The sequence below is a fragment of the Fusarium coffeatum genome, assembly GCF_003316985.1.
Source record: "Fusarium coffeatum strain FIESC_28 chromosome Unknown BRIP53273_contig_113, whole genome shotgun sequence".
Lineage (NCBI taxonomy): Eukaryota > Fungi > Ascomycota > Sordariomycetes > Hypocreales > Nectriaceae > Fusarium > Fusarium coffeatum.
In genome coordinates, this window is record NW_022157906.1 from 33,097 (window position 1) to 55,186 (window position 22,090).

The 22,090-nt window shown below is 49.3% G+C and overlaps 8 protein-coding genes across 8 annotated transcripts; 5 read left to right on the forward strand and 3 right to left on the reverse strand.

Moving 5' to 3' along the window:
- Nucleotides 1–112: 112 nt before the first annotated feature.
- Nucleotides 113–1,531, reverse strand: FIESC28_05256 (uncharacterized protein; the record flags this gene model as incomplete). The annotated part of the gene is made up of 1 exon (XM_031159403.1): nucleotides 113–1,531. The coding sequence occupies one exon, from the start codon at nucleotides 1,529–1,531 to the stop codon at nucleotides 113–115; it is 1,419 nt and encodes a 472-aa protein (XP_031016474.1).
- A 435-nt stretch (nucleotides 1,532–1,966) lies between these two features.
- FIESC28_05257 (uncharacterized protein) lies at nucleotides 1,967–3,467 on the forward strand (the record flags this gene model as incomplete). The annotated part of the gene is made up of 4 exons (XM_031159404.1): nucleotides 1,967–2,446; nucleotides 2,503–2,747; nucleotides 2,805–3,246; nucleotides 3,297–3,467. 4 exons carry the CDS (start codon nucleotides 1,967–1,969, stop codon nucleotides 3,465–3,467), a joined length of 1,338 nt encoding a protein of 445 aa, XP_031016475.1.
- A 129-nt stretch (nucleotides 3,468–3,596) lies between these two features.
- On the reverse strand, nucleotides 3,597–5,495 carry FIESC28_05258 (uncharacterized protein; the record flags this gene model as incomplete). Its single annotated transcript, XM_031159405.1, has 1 exon — nucleotides 3,597–5,495. The coding sequence occupies one exon, from the start codon at nucleotides 5,493–5,495 to the stop codon at nucleotides 3,597–3,599; it is 1,899 nt and encodes a 632-aa protein (XP_031016476.1).
- Nucleotides 5,496–6,171: 676 nt separating this feature from the next.
- Nucleotides 6,172–6,987, forward strand: FIESC28_05259 (uncharacterized protein; the record flags this gene model as incomplete). Its single annotated transcript, XM_031159406.1, has 1 exon — nucleotides 6,172–6,987. The coding sequence occupies one exon, from the start codon at nucleotides 6,172–6,174 to the stop codon at nucleotides 6,985–6,987; it is 816 nt and encodes a 271-aa protein (XP_031016477.1).
- A 1,263-nt stretch (nucleotides 6,988–8,250) lies between these two features.
- FIESC28_05260 (uncharacterized protein) lies at nucleotides 8,251–9,660 on the forward strand (the record flags this gene model as incomplete). Its single annotated transcript, XM_031159407.1, has 1 exon — nucleotides 8,251–9,660. One exon carries the CDS (start codon nucleotides 8,251–8,253, stop codon nucleotides 9,658–9,660), a length of 1,410 nt encoding a protein of 469 aa, XP_031016478.1.
- An 803-nt stretch (nucleotides 9,661–10,463) lies between these two features.
- Nucleotides 10,464–13,768, forward strand: FIESC28_05261 (uncharacterized protein; the record flags this gene model as incomplete). The annotated part of the gene is made up of 3 exons (XM_031159408.1): nucleotides 10,464–10,769; nucleotides 10,820–11,253; nucleotides 11,299–13,768. The coding sequence occupies 3 exons, from the start codon at nucleotides 10,464–10,466 to the stop codon at nucleotides 13,766–13,768; spliced, it is 3,210 nt and encodes a 1,069-aa protein (XP_031016479.1).
- Nucleotides 13,769–13,892: 124 nt separating this feature from the next.
- On the reverse strand, nucleotides 13,893–15,421 carry FIESC28_05262 (uncharacterized protein; the record flags this gene model as incomplete). The annotated part of the gene is made up of 3 exons (XM_031159409.1): nucleotides 13,893–14,542; nucleotides 14,604–15,020; nucleotides 15,340–15,421. 3 exons carry the CDS (start codon nucleotides 15,419–15,421, stop codon nucleotides 13,893–13,895), a joined length of 1,149 nt encoding a protein of 382 aa, XP_031016480.1.
- Nucleotides 15,422–17,056: 1,635 nt separating this feature from the next.
- On the forward strand, nucleotides 17,057–21,739 carry FIESC28_05263 (uncharacterized protein; the record flags this gene model as incomplete). The annotated part of the gene is made up of 6 exons (XM_031159410.1): nucleotides 17,057–17,761; nucleotides 17,817–18,550; nucleotides 18,605–19,234; nucleotides 19,283–19,989; nucleotides 20,038–20,939; nucleotides 20,987–21,739. 6 exons carry the CDS (start codon nucleotides 17,057–17,059, stop codon nucleotides 21,737–21,739), a joined length of 4,431 nt encoding a protein of 1,476 aa, XP_031016481.1.
- Nucleotides 21,740–22,090: the final 351 nt, after the last annotated feature.

The window sequence follows — 22,090 nt, forward strand, 5'->3', positions numbered from 1 at the left end:
TAACATTTTTATTTGCTAAATTCTCATAGCCCATGTCAATATTTCCTTATGCCAATCGATTCTAAACGTTATTTTTATACTCAAAGATGTTCTAAATTACATAAAATGGACCTTAATCTGAGGTCATTTTCCCCTCTGCCTCCATTACTGCCTCTCTTAGCGTTCGGCAAATGGTGCGCAGTTGATACTCCGTCACTGTGAACGGTGGCGCAAGCAGAATGTGATCTCCCATTACGCCATCAATAGTTGCACCTCCAGGATACAGAGCGACGCCCTTCTCAAAGGCGAGCTGCTGGACCATCAGTCCAAACTTGGCTGCCGGATCAAATGGCGTCTTCGATACTCGATCTTTTACAAACTCAACACCCCAAAACAATCCTCGGCCTCGAATATCGCCAACTGACATACAGTCGCCAAGCTCTTCCCTCAACATTCTTTCCAGAATCATACCCATCTTAGCACATCGTTCGACCAGATCATCGCGCCTGATGATCTTCTGAACGGCTAGTGCCGCGGCGCACGAGATAGGATGAGCTTGGTATGTGTGTCCGTGGTTAAAAGCAGCTGATCCCTGTCTGAGAACATCTACTACCCGTCTGTTGATGAGAACACCAGCGATGGCTGCATAGCCACCACCGAGACCCTTGGCAATAGTCATAATATCAGGCGCGACCCCTTCCTGCTCGAAGGCAAAAAAGGTACCGGTGCGACCAACACCGCACATGATCTCATCGAGAATCATGATGATTCCATACCTGTCACATAGTTCCCTGACGCCCTTGAAATACCCAGCAGGTGCAGCGACACAGCCGGAGGTTGCGCCAACTACGGTCTCAGCTATAAACGCAGCGACCTTGTTTGGCCCAACTCGTAGAAACTCCTCTTCAAGCTCGACCAGAAGCCTGGCGGTAAATTCCTCCTCGCTCTCGGAATCGCCCTTGAAGTGATAGGCAAAAGCAGGCGAAACATGAGAGACGTTGGGATAGAGGAAGCCATGGTAAGGAGCTCGTCGAGCGAGGTTGGTAGAGATAGACATGGTGGCCATTGTGTTTCCGTGATAGCATTGACGTCTAGAGACAATATGCAATCTGTCGAGGTCACCTTTCTCGTAGTGATACTGGCGCGCAAGTTTCAATGCTGACTCAACGGCTTCGCTGCCACTGCCGACAAAGAATGCTTTCTCAAGGCCGTGGGGGTTGCCTTGCAACAGGATTTCGGCAAGCTCCTCAGCAGGTGCAGTGGTGTATGATTGCGTATGAACGTAGCTGACTTTGCGAGCCTGGTCTGTTATGGCCTGGATGACCTCCTCATTGCCATGGCCGATGAGGGCGACCGCTGCACCTCCACATGCATCAATGATTGTTTGTCCGGTGGATAACTTCAATTCAATTCCACTTGCTGACTCAACCATGTATGGCTCTTGTACGAGTGATCTGTGCATCAAAGGGCCTTCGTGATGCAAAGGCTTCACAGGGACAGAGTGTTGGTGAGGTGAAACCTCTGTGAAGTCATCAATAACTGAGGGAGCCATGGCTGCATAGGAGGTAGAGAAAAGATATTCGGTGAAGTTAAGATTATTCGATCGGACAATTGAAGTCTTTCCTTATTTGTGCTTGAAGAATTAATTATTTGTTGTCCTGTCGTAGTCCTGACGCTCATTTATAAAAGCTCAAAGCCGAAATCCGATGTACCTGATCGGAACTCGGGAATGATAGATTTTATGCCGAAGACCGACCACCCGACTAATACCGGGACATCGGCCATTCTCAACATTCCTATGACAAACATTATCACGCTTTATGATCCACTGGGCTGGGATGTTATCGTCAGGGCGTCGGTTCTGCTGTCGGCTTTGCCTTTGTTGTAGCCGACGGAAGATGTCAGAAGAATATTTAACAGAACTGTTGCTCGTATCTTCTCCGCCGTACAATTCCTCGGCATACCAATTCTCTTTCATCTTTCAACAATGGTGACTCATACTCCAGAAGCATGCACCGATTTGCCATACTCATCAAACTCCTCCGACAATGAGAAAGGTAACGAAACCGACCAGTCGCGACCCGATGATACATCACCAACTCCACCGCCCTTTGAGTTTGACGACCCCAAAGGCTGGATTGCAGTGGCGGCAGCAGCCTGTTCGCTTTTCTGCTATCTCGGAGTTATCTATTCCTGGGGTATCATGCAAGTCAGACTTGTTGAGGTGACTGGAACCAGTTTGACAACCTTGACTTTTGTCGGGTCGCTAGCAACCTCATTCATGATATCCCTTAGTATTCTTTCTGGCTTAGCGGTTCGGAAGATTGGCTACCAAAAGACTGCACTTTCTGGTGGAATTCTGATGGGGCTGGGAGAGTCCCTTGCAAGTTGGACAACGAAGCATATTGGGGCTCTCTTTGTCTTCCATGGCGTTATCTTTGGCATAGGTGGAGGACTTTCAATTTTCGTAAGTTCATGCATGCTCTGTTCTATGATACGACACTCTTGCTCACATATATCTAGGCTTGCTCAACTGCCCCACTGAGATGGTTCAAGCGACACAGAGGTTTAGCGATGGGCATTGTATTCGGAGGGGGAAGTCTTGGAGCAGCTATCATGAGCATTGCAACAAACCTTCTCGTGCAACAGGTGGATGTAGCTTGGACATTCCGCATCCTCGGCTTCATGCTATGGTTTGTCTGCATACCGGCGTCGTACTTCATCCAGCAACCTTCTGGAGCAGCCAGCGCAGGGTTAAACCTTCAATGGTATGTCAATATGTCCTTCTTCCGTCTCCGCATTCAGCAGCTAACTGTCTTTCCCAGGTATCGGTTCAAAGAAACACGATTCCTTCTAGTCATCGCAGGAACTGCCCTGTCAACCTTTCCACTATTTATTCCACCTTACTTCATTCCCATCTTCTCCAAATCCATGGGCTACTCAAATCAAATCGCTATTGTGATACTAGCAGCCTGGAACCTTGCCTCGACCATCGGCAGAGTTTTAGGAGGCTATACAGCTGACCATCTGCTTGGTCCAATCAACAGTCTGATCGTTTGCCTACTTTTCATTGGTCTCAGCTCATTAGTCGTCTGGCCCTTGGCATCGACAGTAGGTATCTTCTCTGTCTTCCTCGTCTTCAATGGCATTGGCTGCGGTGCCTACTTCAGTCTTGTCCCTCCCATGTTGGGCGCGACAATGGGGCCTGAGAATACGCTCGGTATCTTACCCATTGTTTGGACAACTTGGTTCTGTGGCTTCTTCTTCGTGAGTTCCAGTTATATCCGGCTTGAGAGACTCCATATTAATTATCACAGGGTACACCGATTGCGTCAGGCATTTATTCACTGGCCGGAGCACATGGAGATGAGGATGTCTCTGTCTTTCGGCCTGCAGCTTACTATGCAGGAGCTATGTCCCTGGTGGGACTCTTATTCATCGTCTCAGTTCGCCTCAGCATCTCCAAAAAGATGCTCATTTGTATCTAGAACTCATCTGTCTTCGACTCGGAAAATCTAATAGTATTACTTGTCATGTTGATCAAGCCAGCTTATGTACAGACATGATAGTACCAAGTCAGATGGTATTTAAATAAGTCGAGTGTATTATAACGTAAACTACTTAACCTCCCTCATCGCAACCTTCACCAGAAGTATTCCCTTGCTCGGCATACCATCCTTGTCCAGCAACCGAAGGAAGCGATATCCAAGTCTCAACCGATCCAGTCGCACACATGCCCAAGCAGCCATCACGTCTGGGCCAGGAACATCATTCATCACCCTGACTGAAAGGAAGGCCAGCTCAGGAACAACACCCTCAATATTAAGAAACTCGATGGTATCCTCACCAAAGCTTGGGCTTGTACCCTTGCTCTTGGAAGTTTCCCCGCTGTAGCCTGCTTGTTTGGCTTGTTCCGGAGCCTGATCCTCAGAAGTCATAGCCTTGAAAGCATCTGGCTCTGTATGGAACCCAATCTTGACATATGGAATGAACTTGGCTGGGTCGTCAGTTCTGTTCAGCAGAGGGATGTTCTGAGCTGCTACGACAGTAATAGCCAGTTTTTCCAATGTTTTGGTTGGAATGGAAATGTTGTCGTCATGACTCGCCGAGCTTCGGTTGGTGTCATGGCGGTAACCCTCAGGCTTGAGGACATAGCCGTCCGAGCCCATGAACATGCCCTCGTTAAGTATCATTCCCAAGTCCCAGGATTGCCAATTGAGAGCAACAACCTGTACACCTGCACGCCAAAACATGACAGGATCGTAGTTGGAGGAGTCAAAGCGTAGACCGTGGGGATAGGTGCGCATGAGGAATTGTCGGTTGTGAGAGAAGAGGGCTTTGGGTAGCTTTCGCTGGATAGAGAACGCCATATCCTCTGAGAGCGAGAAGATGTGGTTAGGCATTGTAGCTTCAGGCTCATTCAGTGACTTGAAACTTATTCCACGTGTATGGATGCCCAAGCGACTCAGACGTTGTGTTATCTTGGGTGCCTTGACCTTCTTGACTTTCTTCTCATCTCCTTCTGTGACGACCTCAAGCATACTTTCATCATCATCTGAGGTGTCGCTCTTCGACTTGTCGTTCGGGACATATTTGACCTTGATGAGAATCTTTTTTCGCAGTTCATCTGGAGAAGGCAAGTGTGTAGGATCCTCTTCCACCTCTGGTAGAAGATAGTCTGCCCAGGCTTCCTGCATGATATCGACCATTGCGTATTGCTGCAACGGGGTACAGTGCACCTCCAAACTGACGATGAGTGGGAGCTCAGAGGTGGTGAATGCGTATTCCCCGACAGTCTTGCAGACATCGCGGAAAGAAACTTCCTTGGTCATGGTAAACCCGTGCAAGACTCGCGGTTCAGCCTGCATTATGTCGGCAAGCCTATCGTCAACAGTTCTGCCATCGGGATCGACTGGATCGAACTTATTCATCGCCCATCGACCAATCTTTATGATTGCACGGTCTCTGAAGCCTAGCTTTTTGGTCTCGCCATTGAACTCCTTGGCTCCTCCTTCGTGCTCGTCATCATCCACTCCTGGCTTGAACTTTTCTTCTCCATCCCAGACGTCAATCTCAACGCATCGACATCCTCGTAAAAGAGCATCCTTGTATGCTTCTGTGCTTGAATCGCTGGAAAGTTGGTTGCCGGTAAGGTAGGTGTTGTGACTTGAACTGATGAAGTAATTGCTCAAAGGCCATGACAGGTCTTGAGGAGCTGCCATTTCAAGTACGTTGCCACAGGGTGATGTGAGATACTTGATCAGCTCATGCACATTGAGTGAGTCTTGGTCTGCTAGGTAAGCGGCGAGGCCGTCAGGGTTTTCAGCCTGGACGTGATGCATGAAGAGGCCGATCTGGTCACGGTTCCATTTTCCATCAGCGCCGGCGTATTTGTTGAATAAGCCAGTGTAGTAGCTAAGGAAAGATTCTTCGAGGGTCTCTTCGATGCCATTGCGCTGACCGGTGGGATGGCCACCACCAGCCCTGTACTGACTCAGTTGAAATTCACCGGGCATTTCGAAGGAGTGATGTCTTGTAGTAAGTAAAAGACAAATGAATTGACCGCTTCTTCTCTCATCAGTACGACGGTTATCGTTTTATAATACTCCGCCAAGACATCCAGACTCTCGAGGTTCTGGTTCTTGGGTCACTGTTTGTACCCTGCGTTGCGGGTCTGCTACTGACATTGACACTGAAGTTAATACGGGAACACGAATGAAGTTCTGGGAAACGCCAGATGTGGATCTTGTCATCTACCGCATGGCTCTTGGCGGCCGGTGTTGCCGACTAGCATGGTCCATGCCGATAGCTCAGAAATCGTTCACATACGATGCTTTCATCTTCTCAGCAATTTTATACCATGAACTCATTGAAAGGTTTCAGGACTTAGATTATCCAATAGCCTTGAGACTATACAGTAGATGTGACAAGCGCCAAGTACAGACAACGGCGGACAGTAGCAAATTTCCTGCAGGGTATAGATACCTGTTGTTAGATCTCAGCATCAGCCACATTTAATTGTGGCGCTTGGTATGCCTACATATCAAATTCGTGGCTGAAATTGGTTTGGACCACTGTAAATGTCTCGGGTCAACTTGATGGGCCACGTATTGAATTGAGTTTTCGCGTATCTCCCCCTCACTAGAAATACTTCCATTGCGTTACATCCATTGCGTCGCACTTTTATTTACCATGGACGAAAAAAAGATTATTTTCTACGATATTGAACCCGCTGCTCCAGTGGAGAAGCATGTTTATGCTCCTAACCCTTGGAAAGCCCGATATGCCCTCAATTTCAAAGGCGCCCCGTACTTAACACAATGGGTAGCTCTCCCAGATGTTGCCAAAACACGACTTAGCCTTAACATCCCAGCAAGTCGCAAGTTTGCCGATGGCAAAGACATGCAAACTTTACCTGTTATTAACGATACGGCCACTGGTACTATACTGGGTGACTCATTCGACATCGCTATCTACCTGAACAAGACCTACCAAGGCGTGGGTGATTTATTCCCGGCTCAGAAACTCGACTTCGACTTTGAGCATCCCTACATACTGATTCCTTTGTCGGAATGCAACAACAAGAAGTTTCCCGATTATGCGAAGTTCAACATGAACGTTGATGCGGCATTTACTGCTCATATTCAACTCGGGGTTCAGGGTATGCCATTTGATCCTGCCAGAGAAGACGAGTGCAAAGCCGAGTTCTTGAGCCGTGCAGGACTATCGTCATGGGACGACTTCACGCTGAGCGATGAAGCGCGAATCAAACTTATGGAGTCTCTTAAAGAGATGCTGGGCACTCTGGCGGTGCTTTTCAAGAGAAACACGCACGGACCCTTCCTGCTTGGAGCCAGTGCCAGTTATGCTGATATTATCGTTGGTGCGTGGCTCCGCATGATGAGTGTCACGTTCCCAGATGACGAGTGGAAACAAGTCACGAGCTGGCATGACGGTGTTTTTGGCCAATTGCATGACGCATTGGGAGTGTTTCGACTGGTGAAATAGATAGGGTAGACAGATCAATAACGTAGCAAGGCTGACAAACCCACATTTGGAGCTCCCAGACTGCATTGCAACCAATGATGAGATTTACTGTTGTCCTCTACTCTATATCTATACCATGGCTGCATCAATTATTCCTTTTGAGGGTTAGAAATCCTTGTACAAAATGGTCACGAGGGCGGGATGTAGGTGCAGCCCTGATACTCTCGAGGGATGTCAGCGTACATCCTTCTCGATAGTATTCCAGCCAGACAACCAACACTCAAGGAACTCGGAACATTTTTCTTATCAGTCTCGATCTCTTATCCGATGTAGCATTGTATTCTAACATCAGTTCATTTCGACTAGAATTCTCCAATGAACCGGATCCACTCAAGCCGAGGGTGGACGAGACGGGGAATGGGGCGGCACTTCGCACACATCTGGACTATTCAAGCTCCGATTGTCATCGGTTTAGGGGGCGATATCCAGCAGGTTTTCGCCTTCAGTTTCAAGGGGTTTGTTTCGGCATAATGAAAGATCACTGCAGCAACAAACACCCAGGTATTCGGACCGGCATCTTTTTCGCTGTTATCCAATACCTAGAGTGGGGACAAAACATGACTGTTGGAGAGTGACACCACTACCGATTTAAGATTCAAATCAAGCTTATCCTTACTTCAATTAGATTGCTTCTGATCCCATTGGTATGGACTATCTTTAATCATTTCCAAGAGTGCGCCAACTAAGGTATTGTCATTTACCCATGTCTTGGGCCAATGTCGCATTCATTTAGATCTTACTCGCAAACAATGTGACTATTTCTCCGGTATCGTGATCTTTGGAATTTAGAATAATCTTACAATGCGGCCGGGAATTCAAAACAATCTCACCAATGGCAGTAAAGTCAGTTAGTGTCAGGGGGCTTCCCTTGTTAATTGTGGAGTGAGACATGTTCAACCAACGACTGCATTCTCTGCTTGGCGGCTGGAACTTCATGTCTCAAATCCGATATGTTCCATCGCTTGGCGTTTACTGAATAGAGCAAATTCTCTCTAACGCTATGAAGCGATTGCGGGTAGTGGGTATTGATGATAGGGGCAAGTCTCAATTCTCATACCGAGTCCTCGAGATCATCAGGTATAAGTAGGACTCCATGCCCCCGAAGTTATACTATTCTCTCATCATCAAACAACTCTCTCACCCTCCTTTCACTCACTCACTACTCTTTCCAGAGTTTCACAATCGTTTAATCAGTCAATCGTTCAAAACACCTCAACCTTCAAGATGCGTTACACCGATGTCCTCGCCCTTGCCATGGGCCAAATGGTTGCCGCTCAGGCAAACACTTTCACCACCATGCGCTTCGTTAACGGCAACACCACTACCATGGAGACTGGCACTGCTACTGTGGGTACCGAGACTACCGGCACCGAGACTACCACTGCTGCTACCACCACCGGCGCCGCTGGTGGCATCGGAAACCCTGCCGGTTTCAACTTCCTCGGCTGCTTCTCTGGCAATGGCTTCCCTGGCTTCGCTCTTGCTTACAACAGCGAGGACAACGACTCCGATGAGTGTGCTGAGGCCTGTGCTGGCTCCAACTTCTTCGGTCTCAACGATGGCAGCTGCTACTGTGGCTCCGAGCTCGACCTTGAGCTTACCCAATCTGTCGGCACCGATCTCTGTGACATCATCTGCCCTGGCGATGACTCTGAGAACTGTGGTGGTATGATCACTGGCTCTCGCATCATGCGTCGCCAGAGCGTTGACATCAACATCCTTCTCTCCATCTACGTCGCCATCGGTGTCAACCCCGGTGCCACCGACACTGTCATCAACACCGACATCGTGACCCAGACCCTTGATGCTTCCACCACCACCGCTACCGTGACCTTCACTGAGAGCGGTGTTATTGCTACCAAGACCGTTATCGCTCTCCTGCCCGTCGTTCCTACTGACGTTATCATCATCTGCTACGGTAACTACTGTGCTCCCCAGGTCCACTGCCCTACCTGCACCAAGTGGCAAGTCGTTTGCGAGGATGACCTCTGTGCTCCTCGTGAGTGTTACGATGATACCTGGAACAAGATCAAGATTTGCAAGAACGGAAGCTGCTACTACTCTGACTACGAGGAGCACGACCTCAACCAGCGAATCATCTGCCACGGCTCCAGCTGTGTCCGTGAGACTTCTGAGGAGTATGCCCGCAAGCTTGTCTGCGACGTTGACGAGGACCGCTACTACTTCGACACCTGCAAGGACGACTGCTACACCTACGAGAAGTGCTCCAACGGAGAGTGCGAGCCCGTTCACCCTCCCGTCGACCTTCCCAAGCCTGTCAGCCCTCCTAAGCCCGTCCACTCTGGCAAGCCTCCTGTCGTTGTTGTCCCTGAGCCCAAGCCTGAGCACCCCACCAAGCCCAACATGCCCGAGCACCCTGAGACTCCTTCCAAGCCTGTCAAGTCTGGTGTCCCTGCTAAGCCTGAGCACCCCAACATGCCCGAGCACCCCGAGGCCCCCGCCAAACCCGAGCAGCCTGCCGCTAAGCCTCAACAGCCTGAGCACCCTGAGGCTCCTGCTAAGCCCGAGCACCCTGAGGCTCCCGCTAAGGAGGTTCCCGTTGTGACCGCTGGCGCTGCCAAGTCCTTCGCTGGTCTGGCTGCTGCCATGGCCGGTTTCGCTTTCGTCCTGTAGAATACTTATTCTACTGTTGGAGTTTCATGGTACCTTAGCATTGCATGGTGCAGCATAACTGTTGTAAGCATTAATGATTTGTGCTCCAGTTTTTAGGGCTCTTGTCCGATATTAGCATTCCTGTACATTATTGTTTCTCATGGCTAGTTATAAGGGCTTCCTTGGTTAGCTAGACTTCTTGTTCTTCTGCAGTGGAGGTTTGGGGTTTAGAATTTATTTAATACAATTATGAATTCATCTTACTATTATGCATCGGTCGTTCAATATTGACAGGGTGCTCTTGATCTCACATCATATAGCCTTTATTTGCTGGAAGTGGTTGGTATATAACATGACTTCAGGCGGCTTTCTCCCCGGTCGGAATATCGTCCTCATGCACAATCGCATTTCCACAAATCACGAGCCTTTGCCGAGGTGCGGGGAATCACTTGGTTGTTGGAATAAGATGTTAATTTTCGTCCACCGCCTGGCCTGATGATCGTGGGTAAATTCCTGCAAGGCTTTCGGTTGGCCAATTCGTCGGGCTAATCACTCAAGCTTGAAAACAGCCGGTCTTGTGGCTAATAAGGAACCCGGCTCTGTGGGGCTGATGCTACATCGTGACGATCATACCCCAACTTGCTAAAGAACATGTTCCACTTTAATGAACGATTCCATAATGCCTAAACTCGATTTCTCGAAAGATGCTTGTTGCATTTATCCGGAAGTTTGTTATAATAGAAGAATGGCTGGTGCAAGTCTTTGAATAGCTGCTACCAATGGCTTGATACCGTCTGCCTGGGAATCTTTATCATTATCCGGCGATGAAGCTCTCACGGGTACCACTTACCTTGCTGGGCTTGGTGCCTTTGGCGTCAGCTCTAGGTCAGCAGGCTATTGTTTCCTTCAACAAATCCGACAATGCTTTCCAGATCGTTGGAGGCGATGTCGGCAAGGGACAAATTCGTGTCTCCGAGGACGAATACTGGGGAGTAATTCGTGCCGCTGGAGACCTCGCCGTTGACTTTGGACGTGTCACTGGTACAAACTTCACGCTCAGCAACGGCAAGAAGGATGCTTCTGCAGCCAAGTACACCTTTGAACCCGTTGATGTCAAGAATAACACATACGTCAGTACTTTTGTCTACCCGAGCGTCTGTCGATAGCTAACAGTTTGCAGTACCGTACTCTGGAGGAGCAGAGCTTTTCTGGTCCTTCGTACTCAGACCCTGATGATACTAACACAGTCATCATCGCTGGTACGATTGGCCATTCTAAAATCATTGACTCACTCATTGACCAAGGTCTGATCGATGTCAGTGAGATTGATGGAAAATGGGAGTCTTTCGTTAGTCAACTTGTCGAGGACCCCATCAACGGAACGGCCAAGGCCCTGGTCATTGCTGGAAGCGACCCTAGAGGAACCATCTACGGTATCTACGATGTCAGCGAACAGATTGGAGTCAGCCCATGGTACTGGTGGGCTGATGTCCCTGTTCGCAAGAGGGATGAGATCTATGTCCTTTCCAAGCCAAAGGTTCAGAAATCGCCTTCAGTCAAGTATCGAGGCATCTTCCTCAACGACGAGCAGCCTGGTCTGTCTAGCTGGGTTGGGTAAGTTCAATTCAAACTCTCACGTGGACTGCACTAATCATTCAGATCTCGCTGGAAGCCTACTTGGAACAACGCCGCTCCCTACAACCATGAGTTTTACGCTCTGGTTTCGGAGCTCTTGCTTCGTCTTCGCGCCAACTACCTCTGGCCAACTGTTTGGGGCAGCATGGTCTACATTGATGACCCATTCAACCAGCCCCTCCTCGACGCCTACGAAATCGTTCTTGGAGGCTCTCACACTGAACCCATGATGCGAGCACAGAATGAATTCAGAACTTTCTACGACGGAGAGTGGCAATACCACACCAACAATGAGACAATTGATGAGTACTTTGAGTATGGAGTTGAGAGAGCTAAGCCCTATGCGCGAAACAGCTTGTGGACAATGGCAATGCGAGGAACCGGTGACACTGCCATTGAAGGTGACCTTGGAATCGATGGCATCGTCAACATGCTCGAAACACTTGTCGATAACCAACGCGAGATTCTCAAGAAGGGACTCAAGGTTGACAACTTGACCGATGTCCCCTCACTGTGGTGCCTTTACAAGGAGGTTCAATCCTACCAGGAACGTGGCCTCCAAGTTCCGGAGGATATCACTCTCCTGTGGGCTGATGACAACTGGGGAAACATCCGTCGATTGCCTCTCGCCAACGAGACAGACCGCTCTGGTGGTGCTGGTGTCTACTACCATTTCGACTATGTCGGCGACCCAAGAAACTACAAGTGGATCAACACCATTCAACTGGAGAAGACCACCGAGCAAATGACTCTGGCTTACCACAGGAATGCCCGTCGCATTTGGATCGTCAACGTTGGAGATCTCAAGCCCAAGGAGATCCCTATCAGCCATTTCATGGATCTCGCCTATGATACTGAGCGATGGGAGGCTGACGGCACTACCAAGTGGGTTGAACACTGGGTCGAGCGCGAATTCGGCAGTGAGCATGTTGAAGCTATCACCAGTATCATGACTCGCTATGGCATGTATGCTGCGCGTCGCAAGTTCGAGTTGTTAGAGCCACATGTCTACTCAGTCATCAACTATCATGAAGCTGAAGCCGTCTTGGAGCAATGGGCCATCTTGAAGGAAGACACCCAGGCTATCTTTGACAAGTTGGGCGAGGAGTACAAGCCTGCCTTCTTCGAGATGCTTCTTCACCCAGTTCTTGGTGGTGAGATCGTCAACAAGATTCAGATCTATGGCGCCAGGAACCAGCTTTACGCTGGACAGAAGCGAAACTCGGCCAACGATGTCATTTGGAAGTCACTAGACCTGATGTACAAGGACTCCAACCTGACCCAGAGGTGGAACGAGGTTCTCGACGGCAAGTGGGCTCACATGCTTGATCAGACTCACTTGGGCTACGATGGTTACTGGCAACAGCCTATGCGAAACACTCTTCCCGATCTACGATTCGTTCAGGATGTCTGGCCTTCACTTGGTGGTGAGTATGGTGTCGGTGTTGAAGGTTCCAACGCTACCGTTATGGGAGACGACAGATATCATTCGCTGTCCTCCAACGTCCTCAACCTTCCTCCTCTGGAACCCCATGGCGCTCAATCTCGTTACATCGACGTTTTCCACCGAGGTTCCAAGTCTTGCAACTGGTTCGCAGCACCGTGGGAGGAGTATGTCCAGCTCTCTCAGTACAATGGTACAGTCGGTGGCAACAACGGTAGCGATAGCCGAGTTTACGTGACAGTCGACTGGGACAAGGCTCCCAAGGCTCCCAACACCACGGAGGTCTTCATCAACGTCACTAGCGACTGCCAGGGCTTTGAGAGATACAGTGGCCGAGATGCAAAGGTCGTGGCGACAGTCATCAACCGAGAACTGCCAGACAGCTTTGAGGAAGGATTTGTCGAGTCTGATGGACATGTTTCTATCGAAGCTTCGCACTACCAGAAAATCCATGAGGGAGAGTCGAACAGCTCAGAGTACCACACTATCAACAACTATGGTCGAACTCTGGCTGGTGTTGGTCTGTACCCTCTCGACACTGAGAAGCTGGACGTCGGAGAAGGCCCTGCGTTGGAGTACAACATGTACCTCTACACCAACCACTCTGCGGCCAATGTGACCGTCTTCATGTCCCCTGGTGCCAACTATCTTGGAGACCGAAACCCACTCGAGTATGCCATTGCATTGTATCCATCCGGCGAGGATCAGCCTGACCCAACTATCGTTCAGCCCATTGGCCCCAATGTTGGTACCAATATGCCTGATGGATGGGGTTACGCTGTCGGTAATGCTGTTTGGGGTCTGTATGGCAACTACACAACATCTTCCTTCGATGTTCCCAAGGAGGGCGCATACACTCTTCGCATCTGGGCTTTGTTGCCTAACATCCTGATTCAGAAGATTGTGGTAGACCTTGGTGGTGTCAGACAGTCTTACCTGGGACCCCCAGAAAGTTTCCTTCTCGGTAGAGACGAGCAAGGAAAGTACAACGGTACTTCTTTCGTAAGCACACCCGGTATTTTGGGAGGAACCTTCGATAAGTCCTCGTAAACTGGGCAGGGACCAATCACTTAGGTAGTAATACTATTGCTTCATTTTCAACTTCTCATGCTACATTTATATGACATCTTTCTGGACACCATAACTTGAATGTAATGCTTCCAACGAGTTTCCTTTACTGAGTGGTATTACTGCCATTACCTCGAGAGCGACTGACCCACGGGTGATCAAGAAGCTCAGCCGTAGACGGGCGACGGCTTGGGTCATACTGAAATATCCATCGTAGCAAATGCAATATTTCCTGTTCTTCGGTCTCTCTAATGTCATCAGGCTTTTCATCTGCAAACTGGCGCTCCAGGGAAGAATATTCGCCAGGATAGGCTAATGGCACAGATGAAGTATCCGACATCTCTTCGTCGGACTCAGCACCAAGGCTGGCACTGTTGCCTGTATTCCTGATGTCCTCGTCCTTGTCCTCGTTCGGACTGTCTTCTCCCTCATCTTGAGGTTGAAGCTTCTCATCATCGGAGCCGAAGTAGTTATCGGCTCGCCGCCACTTCTCTCGTAATGACTGAGGAAAAGGGCCAATCACGTCCCAAATCTGGCACAAGTGTTCGTCATTCGTGATCTCATCATATGGTTTCCCTTCGAGATTTTGGAGCCCGACAAAAAGCGGGCACCCAACGAGCATTTCAAAGATCAGGCAGCCAAAGCACCAGACGTCAAGACCCTTACCAACGACATCGTCGACTATAACTTCAGGTGCCCTGAGAGCGACAGGAGTGACTGCGTCTCTCCCGGTAATTGGCTCCTTGCTAGAGAATGCTATTCATAAATTATCAGTTTGATGTGCGCGATGGGACTGGCATTTTTCCAATTGACTTACCACCACCCAAATCAGCAAGCTTTACAAGTGGTTGGAGTTCATCAGAGAAGTATTTGTGAAGAGGCCTCGGTTCAAGAAGATGCGATGGCGCCCATAGATCCCTTTTACCATCTTTACGCACCAAAGGCTGACCTTCGCTAACCGATTGCTGTAATTTGCTCTCTGTTTCTGGCGAAACCTTGAGTTGACCAATGCAAGTATGAATATTTCCAAAGTGGAGATCCCCATGGACCACGTCTCGTTGGTGTAGAAAGTCCAGAGCCTTTAGAGTGTCTAGCAATGCCCTCTTCGCAAATGCGGTAGTGAACCGCCGCTCCCAAGGCTCGCCCACTTGGAAATCGGGTCTCTTATGCAGAAGCTCTGAGAGATTTGGACCCATGACTTCCAGCACGAGCCCATCATGCTTTCCATTGGGGCCTATTATGGTGAAAGCGTCATGCAATCTGACGAGGTACGCGCATCCATCTGAGAGGTGGGATCTGTAAGAGAATACCTCTTTGCCACCGCGATCTGCAACAGTAATTTTTAAAGAGACATATTGATCCTCTCTACGGATATCTATCAGCTGTGTTTCGAGACGCGTATGTGATTGTGCCTTACTGTGTATCAAACACCAGCCAAACTGTGGAGAATTGACCCCATCCCAATTTACGAACAACACGATAGCGATTATCTATAACATCACTGAGCTGGACAGGATGATATGCGCCCGGGTGAGAAGCTTCTCCCCACTCACAGGGTGTGCCGTTGGTCTTGAAACGAAAATTGTCATCTTCCCTCGAGTCTTGAGAAGGGGGCCTCAGTGGAGGAGAGTCCATGCTGTTATAGGACTAGCTGCTTTTCTACACGATCAGGCAATCTCAATTAAGATGAGTTCTTGATCCACCAAGTAGTTGCAGTGTTGCTGAAGGAGTAACGCGTCCTGCTGATAAGATAACACGGTATCGGTAATGATAAGAAGATAATGGCTTATCATCGCGTTTTAGGTTAGTGCTCGAGAGATTTTTATCGGAATATCATAGATCCGCAATCGGTGGACTTGTGGGTACAGAAATGCTTGGCCAGCCGAAGTGGGAAATGCCAATGTCAACTTGTCATGCAGATGGCCCTGGACGATCGATAACGAGCTCGGTGCTGATAAGATAACATCGTATCAGCACGTATGAGGTTAGTGTAGTTTTGTTTTGCCGGAATATCATAGATCCGCACTTTTTAACTGGTGGGCACTTTAACGCAGGGTCCTTCGGATCTGCCCGGCCGGATTTCCAAGATGATGTGTTACCCTAGACTTCTTCAATCTGCAAAATGAATTGAACACAACATGCACAATGAACAAATTAAGCGGCCCTTTTTCTGACGTAGTTGAAGGTACAGAAGACATCTAGAATTCCAAGTATTTTAACTTTCAGATTTGACAAGCCAGTGGCAATGCGCATTGACAATTGAAAAACTAGCAAAGAGCTTAGCATCATCTGAAAATGCTAATAATGCGAGTCGGGGTTCCCAATAACCCGGTACGGTGGGCACGTAGGACACGCAACGGGATAATTACCGATCATCATGCTGCGGGCCGCTATCTGTAGATCTGAGGGACCATTCATCCCTTCACTGGGGTATCAGAACAAGATTGCAATAGCGATTCAGCAAGTGGAACGACCTTGGCTAACTCTGTATTGTCTACCCCTGCTTCCACGAATAGTGTTTCATAGCTTCACAATGAACAGGTATGAGACGGTGATAATCTAGTAATCTAGTTGAAACATACACGCTCCTTGAGTATTCACACAATGTAATCTTTGCCACGTTGGACTGGATAACAGAAGAAAATTCCACGATCTGTTTGACGTCATTGGCTTTTGTCGAAAAGGAGATAAAAAACCGCGTCAGCGTAGTGGGACTTCCCATCCCAGCCCGTAAAGTCCGCGGACTAGCGCGCGGCTTCCAAGGGTTCTTCCAAACTTCCGAAACTCCGCTCCGCGCTAAACCTAAAGATTATTCCGGTACATCTGTGTCATCATGGCTCATTTATGTCAGCCGCAGTGCATCCCTCTCCACCCCGGTCGGGCTAGCGGACTGCAAAAAGCACCCGACAAACACGTCAATCTCGAGGGTAGCCAAAGCATGTAAGACGCAGAGTTTGGAGCTACCGAGCTTCCGACTAAAGATTCTACCAATGGCGACGTTTTCGGCGTCCGCAGTGTCCCGTAGCTTAATCCCATTAGTGTTGGGCTTGCTGACGGGCTTGACGCTGTCAGCTCACGCCGTTTGCGTTGAATCCGTTCATGGGCTTAAAGCTAAGCTGTTTCCTCCCCAAAAGCCATTCATTCCATAACTTAATAATTGTGTCTGTTTATCTTTAATATCATCTACTACATTATTAATTGTCAATTGTATCCATCCACTTCGCCCTGGTACTCAATTGACTTGCAATTAATTCCCACACCAACGCCAAGATGGCTCCCAGGCATTCAACGGAAAGCCTGCCGAACTCAATCCATAGCGATGGATCATCATCCAGCGAGTCGAGCAGGGATCCCCAATATTCCAGTGGCAGCACATACGGCCAGCCTTCACCACTCACACGAACGAATACTATGATCATTGAAGAGGGAGAACGCCAAGAACTTCAACGAATTGCTACCGGCATCTCCCAACATCGCAGACAAAGTCTGGCAACACTACCTTCACGAATCCCAGATCTCGGCGAGAACGACCCTGCATTAGACCCGACCGATAAAGCCTTTGACCTTTCCAAATGGCTACAAGCTACGATGCGCCAGCTTAATGAAGCTGGTGTTGGACCCAAGAGTGCTGGCGTGGCTTTCAAGGACCTCAGCGTCTACGGAACAGGCGCTGCCTTGCAGCTACAACAAACTCTTGCTGATCTGGTCCAGGCCCCATTGCGCTTGGGAGAACACCTCCGATCAGGCAAGAAGGAGCCGAAAACAATTCTTCACCGATTTGACGGACTTCTTCGCGGTGGTGAGACTCTCATCGTCCTTGGCCGCCCAGGTTCTGGATGTTCGACACTGCTCAAGACCATGACTGGAGAGCTCGAGGGTCTCGGAGTCGGCGAACAGTCAACCATTCAATACAATGGAGTCTCACAGAAGGACATGATGAAGGAGTTCAAGGGTGAGACAGGATACAACCAAGAAGTAAGCGACTTGCAAGTTCATCTTTCCCGACTTTACTAACGCGTCTTCTGAACAGGTCGACAAGCACTTTCCTCACTTGACAGTCGGCCAAACGCTCGAGTTTGCAGCTGCGTGCCGAATGCCCTCCAACTCCGAGAACCTTGTCGGAGTGACCCGCGAGGAAGCTTGCAAGAACGCAACCAAGATTGTCATGGCTGTCTGTGGCTTGAGTCACACATACAACACCAAGGTTGGTAACGATTTTATTCGTGGTGTTTCGGGTGGTGAGCGCAAGCGTGTCAGTATCGCCGAGATGATGCTGGCGCAGTCGCCCATGGCTGCGTGGGATAATAGTACACGAGGTCTTGACTCAGCGACTGCTTTGAAGTTTGCTGAGGCAATTCGCCTGGCTTCCGACTACACCGGCTCTGCCAACGCCCTGGCCATCTACCAAGCCAGTCAAGCCATCTATGACCTCTTTGACAAGGCTGTCGTGCTGTACGAAGGCCGACAGATCTACTTTGGACCTGCGATCAAAGCTAAGGCCTATTTCGAGAGGATGGGTTGGCAATGCCCACAGCGTCAAACCGTTGGCGACTTTCTCACGTCTGTAACCAATCCTCAAGAACGAAAGGCTCGAGCAGGAATGGAGAACAAGGTCCCTCGTACCGCCGAGGACTTTGAGAGGTACTGGCATAATTCGTCCGAGTACAAGGAATTGCGCGAGGAGATCGAGCTTTACCAGGCTGAATACCCAGTCCATGACCGGCATGAGGCCATCGCTCCGTTGCGAGCGCGCAAGAACCTTGTGTAAGTACACTTTACAACACAACCACTACTTCAAATGCTAACTCTACGTCCTAGCCAAGGAAAACACGTCCGACCCAAGTCCCCATACATCATCAGCCTTGCGACACAGATTCGCCTCACAACCAAGCGAGCCTACCAACGGATCTGGAACGACCTTTCAGCAACCGCCACGAATGTCGCCACCAACGTTATCATGGCCCTCATCATTGGTTCCGTGTACTACGGTACGGGCGATGCAACTGCGAGTTTCTACTCCAAGGGAGCCGTGCTCTTCATGGGTATCCTCATGAACGCCCTTGCAGCCATCTCTGAGATCAACAACCTTTACGCCCAACGCCCTATCGTCGAGAAACACGCATCTTACGCCTTCTATCACCCTGCCGCCGAGGCTATCTCTGGTATTGTGGCTGACATACCCATCAAGTTTGTCTCAGCAACCGTCTTCAACATCATCCTGTACTTCCTTGCTGGGCTTCGTCGCGAACCTGGCCCCTTCTTCCTCTTCTTCCTTATCACCTACATCTCGACCTTTGTGATGGCAGCCATCTTCCGTACCATGGCTGCTGTTACTAAGACGGTTTCGCAAGCTATGACTCTCGCTGGTATTATGGTTCTGGCTCTTGTTATCTACACTGGTTTCATGATCCGAGTGCCACAAATGGTTGACTGGTTTGGCTGGATCAGGTAAGTACAGAATGTCATTCTTTCTACACGGTTACTAACACTCTTCAGATGGATCAATCCGATCTTCTACGCCTTTGAGATTCTGATTGCCAATGAGTTCCACGGTCGCGAGTTTATCTGCTCAGCTGTTGTTCCTGCCTACCCCGAGCTCATTGGAGATTCATGGATCTGCTCAACTGTTGGAGCTGTGGCCGGTCAACGAACAGTCAGCGGCGATGCCTTCATCCAGACCAACTACCGCTACTATTACTCCCATGTGTGGCGCAACTTTGGTATCCTGTTGGCGTTCCTCGTGGTCTTCATGCTCATTTACTTTACCGCCACTGAGCTGAACTCCAAGACTGCCAGCAAGGCTGAGGTCCTCGTCTTCCAACGTGGTCATGTTCCAGCTCACCTCCAGGCCGGCGTTGACAGAAGCGCTACCAACGAGGAGCTTGGTGTGCCCGAGAAGACTGGCGAGGGTACAGACAGCACTGCTGTTCTTGAGCCTCAGACCGATGTCTTCACTTGGAAGGATGTTGTTTATGATATCGAGATCAAGGGTGAGCCACGACGACTATTGGACAACGTCACTGGCTGGGTCAAGCCTGGTACGCTCACAGCTCTGATGGGTGTCAGTGGTGCCGGCAAGACAACTCTCTTGGACGTTCTAGCCCAGCGAACCAGCATGGGTGTCATCACTGGAGACATGTTTGTCAACGGCAAGCCACTTGATGCCAGCTTCCAGAGGAAAACTGGATACGTCCAACAGCAAGGTAAATCTTCCCTCTACGCTTTCTGAGATCATTACTAACATGACACAGATCTTCATCTCGAGACCGCCACCGTTCGTGAGAGTCTGCGTTTCAGCGCTATGCTCCGTCAGCCTGCTACTGTCAGCACTGAGGAGAAGCACGCTTGGGTTGAGAGAGTCATCGATATGCTCAACATGAGGGACTTCTCCAACGCTGTTGTGGGTGTCCCCGGCGAGGGCCTCAACGTCGAGCAGCGCAAGCTTCTCACGATCGGAGTCGAACTCGCTGCTAAGCCAAAGCTTCTGCTTTTCCTCGATGAGCCGACAAGTGGTTTGGACTCCCAGAGTTCATGGGCTATCGTTGCATTCCTCCGCAAGCTTGCTGACGCTGGCCAAGCCGTCCTCTGTACCGTTCATCAGCCCAGTGCCATCCTGTTTCAAGAGTTCGATCGCCTACTCTTCCTTGCCCGGGGTGGCAAGACTGTTTACTTTGGTGATATCGGCGAGAACTCACGTACCCTACTCAACTACTTTGAGCGACATGGTGCCAGGACCTGTGGTGATGACGAGAACCCAGCTGAATGGATGCTGGAGATCGTCAACAATGCCATGAGCTCCAAGGGAGAGGACTGGCACACTGTCTGGAAGGGTAGCCAGGAGCGACTTGATGTCGAGGCTGAAGTTGAGAGAATCCACTCGACCATGTCATCGAAGTCCCCCGAAGACGATGCAGCCAGCCACGCTGAATTTGCTATGCCTTTCGGTGCCCAGCTTCGAGAAGTTACTAAGCGAGTATTCCAGCAGTACTGGCGCATGCCGGCTTACATCATGTCGAAACTGGTCCTTGGCACAGTCGCTGGTCTGTTCGTTGGCTTCTCGTTCTTCAAGGCTGACTCCACTATGGCTGGTATGCAGAACATCTTGTTCTCCGTCTTTATGATCATTACTGTTTTCTCTACTCTTGTTCAACAGGTAAGTTCCAAGCTGAACATCTTTACGCACATACTAATTTGGTCTAGATTCAACCTCACTTTATCACTCAACGTGAGCTGTACGAGGTCCGAGAGAGGCCCAGCAAAGCCTACTCTTGGAAGGCCTTCATGATCGCCAACGTACTTGTAGAAGTCCCTTATCAGGTCCTCACTGGTATTCTCATGTTCGCCTGCTTCTACTATCCCGTTGTTGGCATCCAGAGCTCAGCCCGCCAAGGTCTTGTGCTTTTGTTCATGATTCAGCTCATGCTTTACGCCAGCTCATTTGCGCAGATGACTATTGCTGCGTTCCCAGACGCTCTTACTGCATCTGCGATCGTCACTCTTCTGGTTCTTATGAGTCTGACATTCTGTGGTGTTCTTCAGCCACCTACAGCCCTCCCAGGCTTCTGGATCTTCATGTATCGCGTCAGTCCATTCACTTACTGGGTAGCTGGTATTGTCTCGACCGAATTGGGTGGTCGACCTGTCGAATGTTCCACTGAGGAGACATCCATCTTCAACCCACCTTCGGGCCAGACCTGTGGCGAATATATGGCCGACTACTTGGCTCAGGCACCTGGAGCACTTCAGAACCCTGATGCTACACAGCAATGCCAGTACTGCTCACTTACCAATGCCGATCAGTTCCTGGCTGGCAGTAATATCTACTACACCGAGAGGTGGCGCAATTTCGGTATTGTTTGGGCTTATATTGCATTTAACATTTTCATTGCTGTTTCGTCTTATTATGTCTTCCGAGTTAAGAAATGGAGTTTCGGGAAGAAAAAGAAGGCTTAAGGGAAATTAATAGAATAGGATGGAGTTACTTTATAGCGTCTTTAATAAACTTAATGAACATATCAGTTTTTAATGAACCTTCAGTTGCAGAACATGTTACTATCTTTTGAATGATAATGATCAGTATCTTATTTGTGGAAATACCTGATAGTGGCGACATGCTGCTGATAATCTACTGATCCTGTCAGCATCATGCACAGCTTCCTGACTGAGACTGCCCCGCCCGGTAAGTGAGTCACGAATTCAATCGCCTGAACTTACACTCTGTTGTGAAAATTTAAATGCAATGATCCCAAGAAGCTTCGAGAATTAATATAAAACAGTGCAAAGACTCGTTCCTTCGAGTTTTTG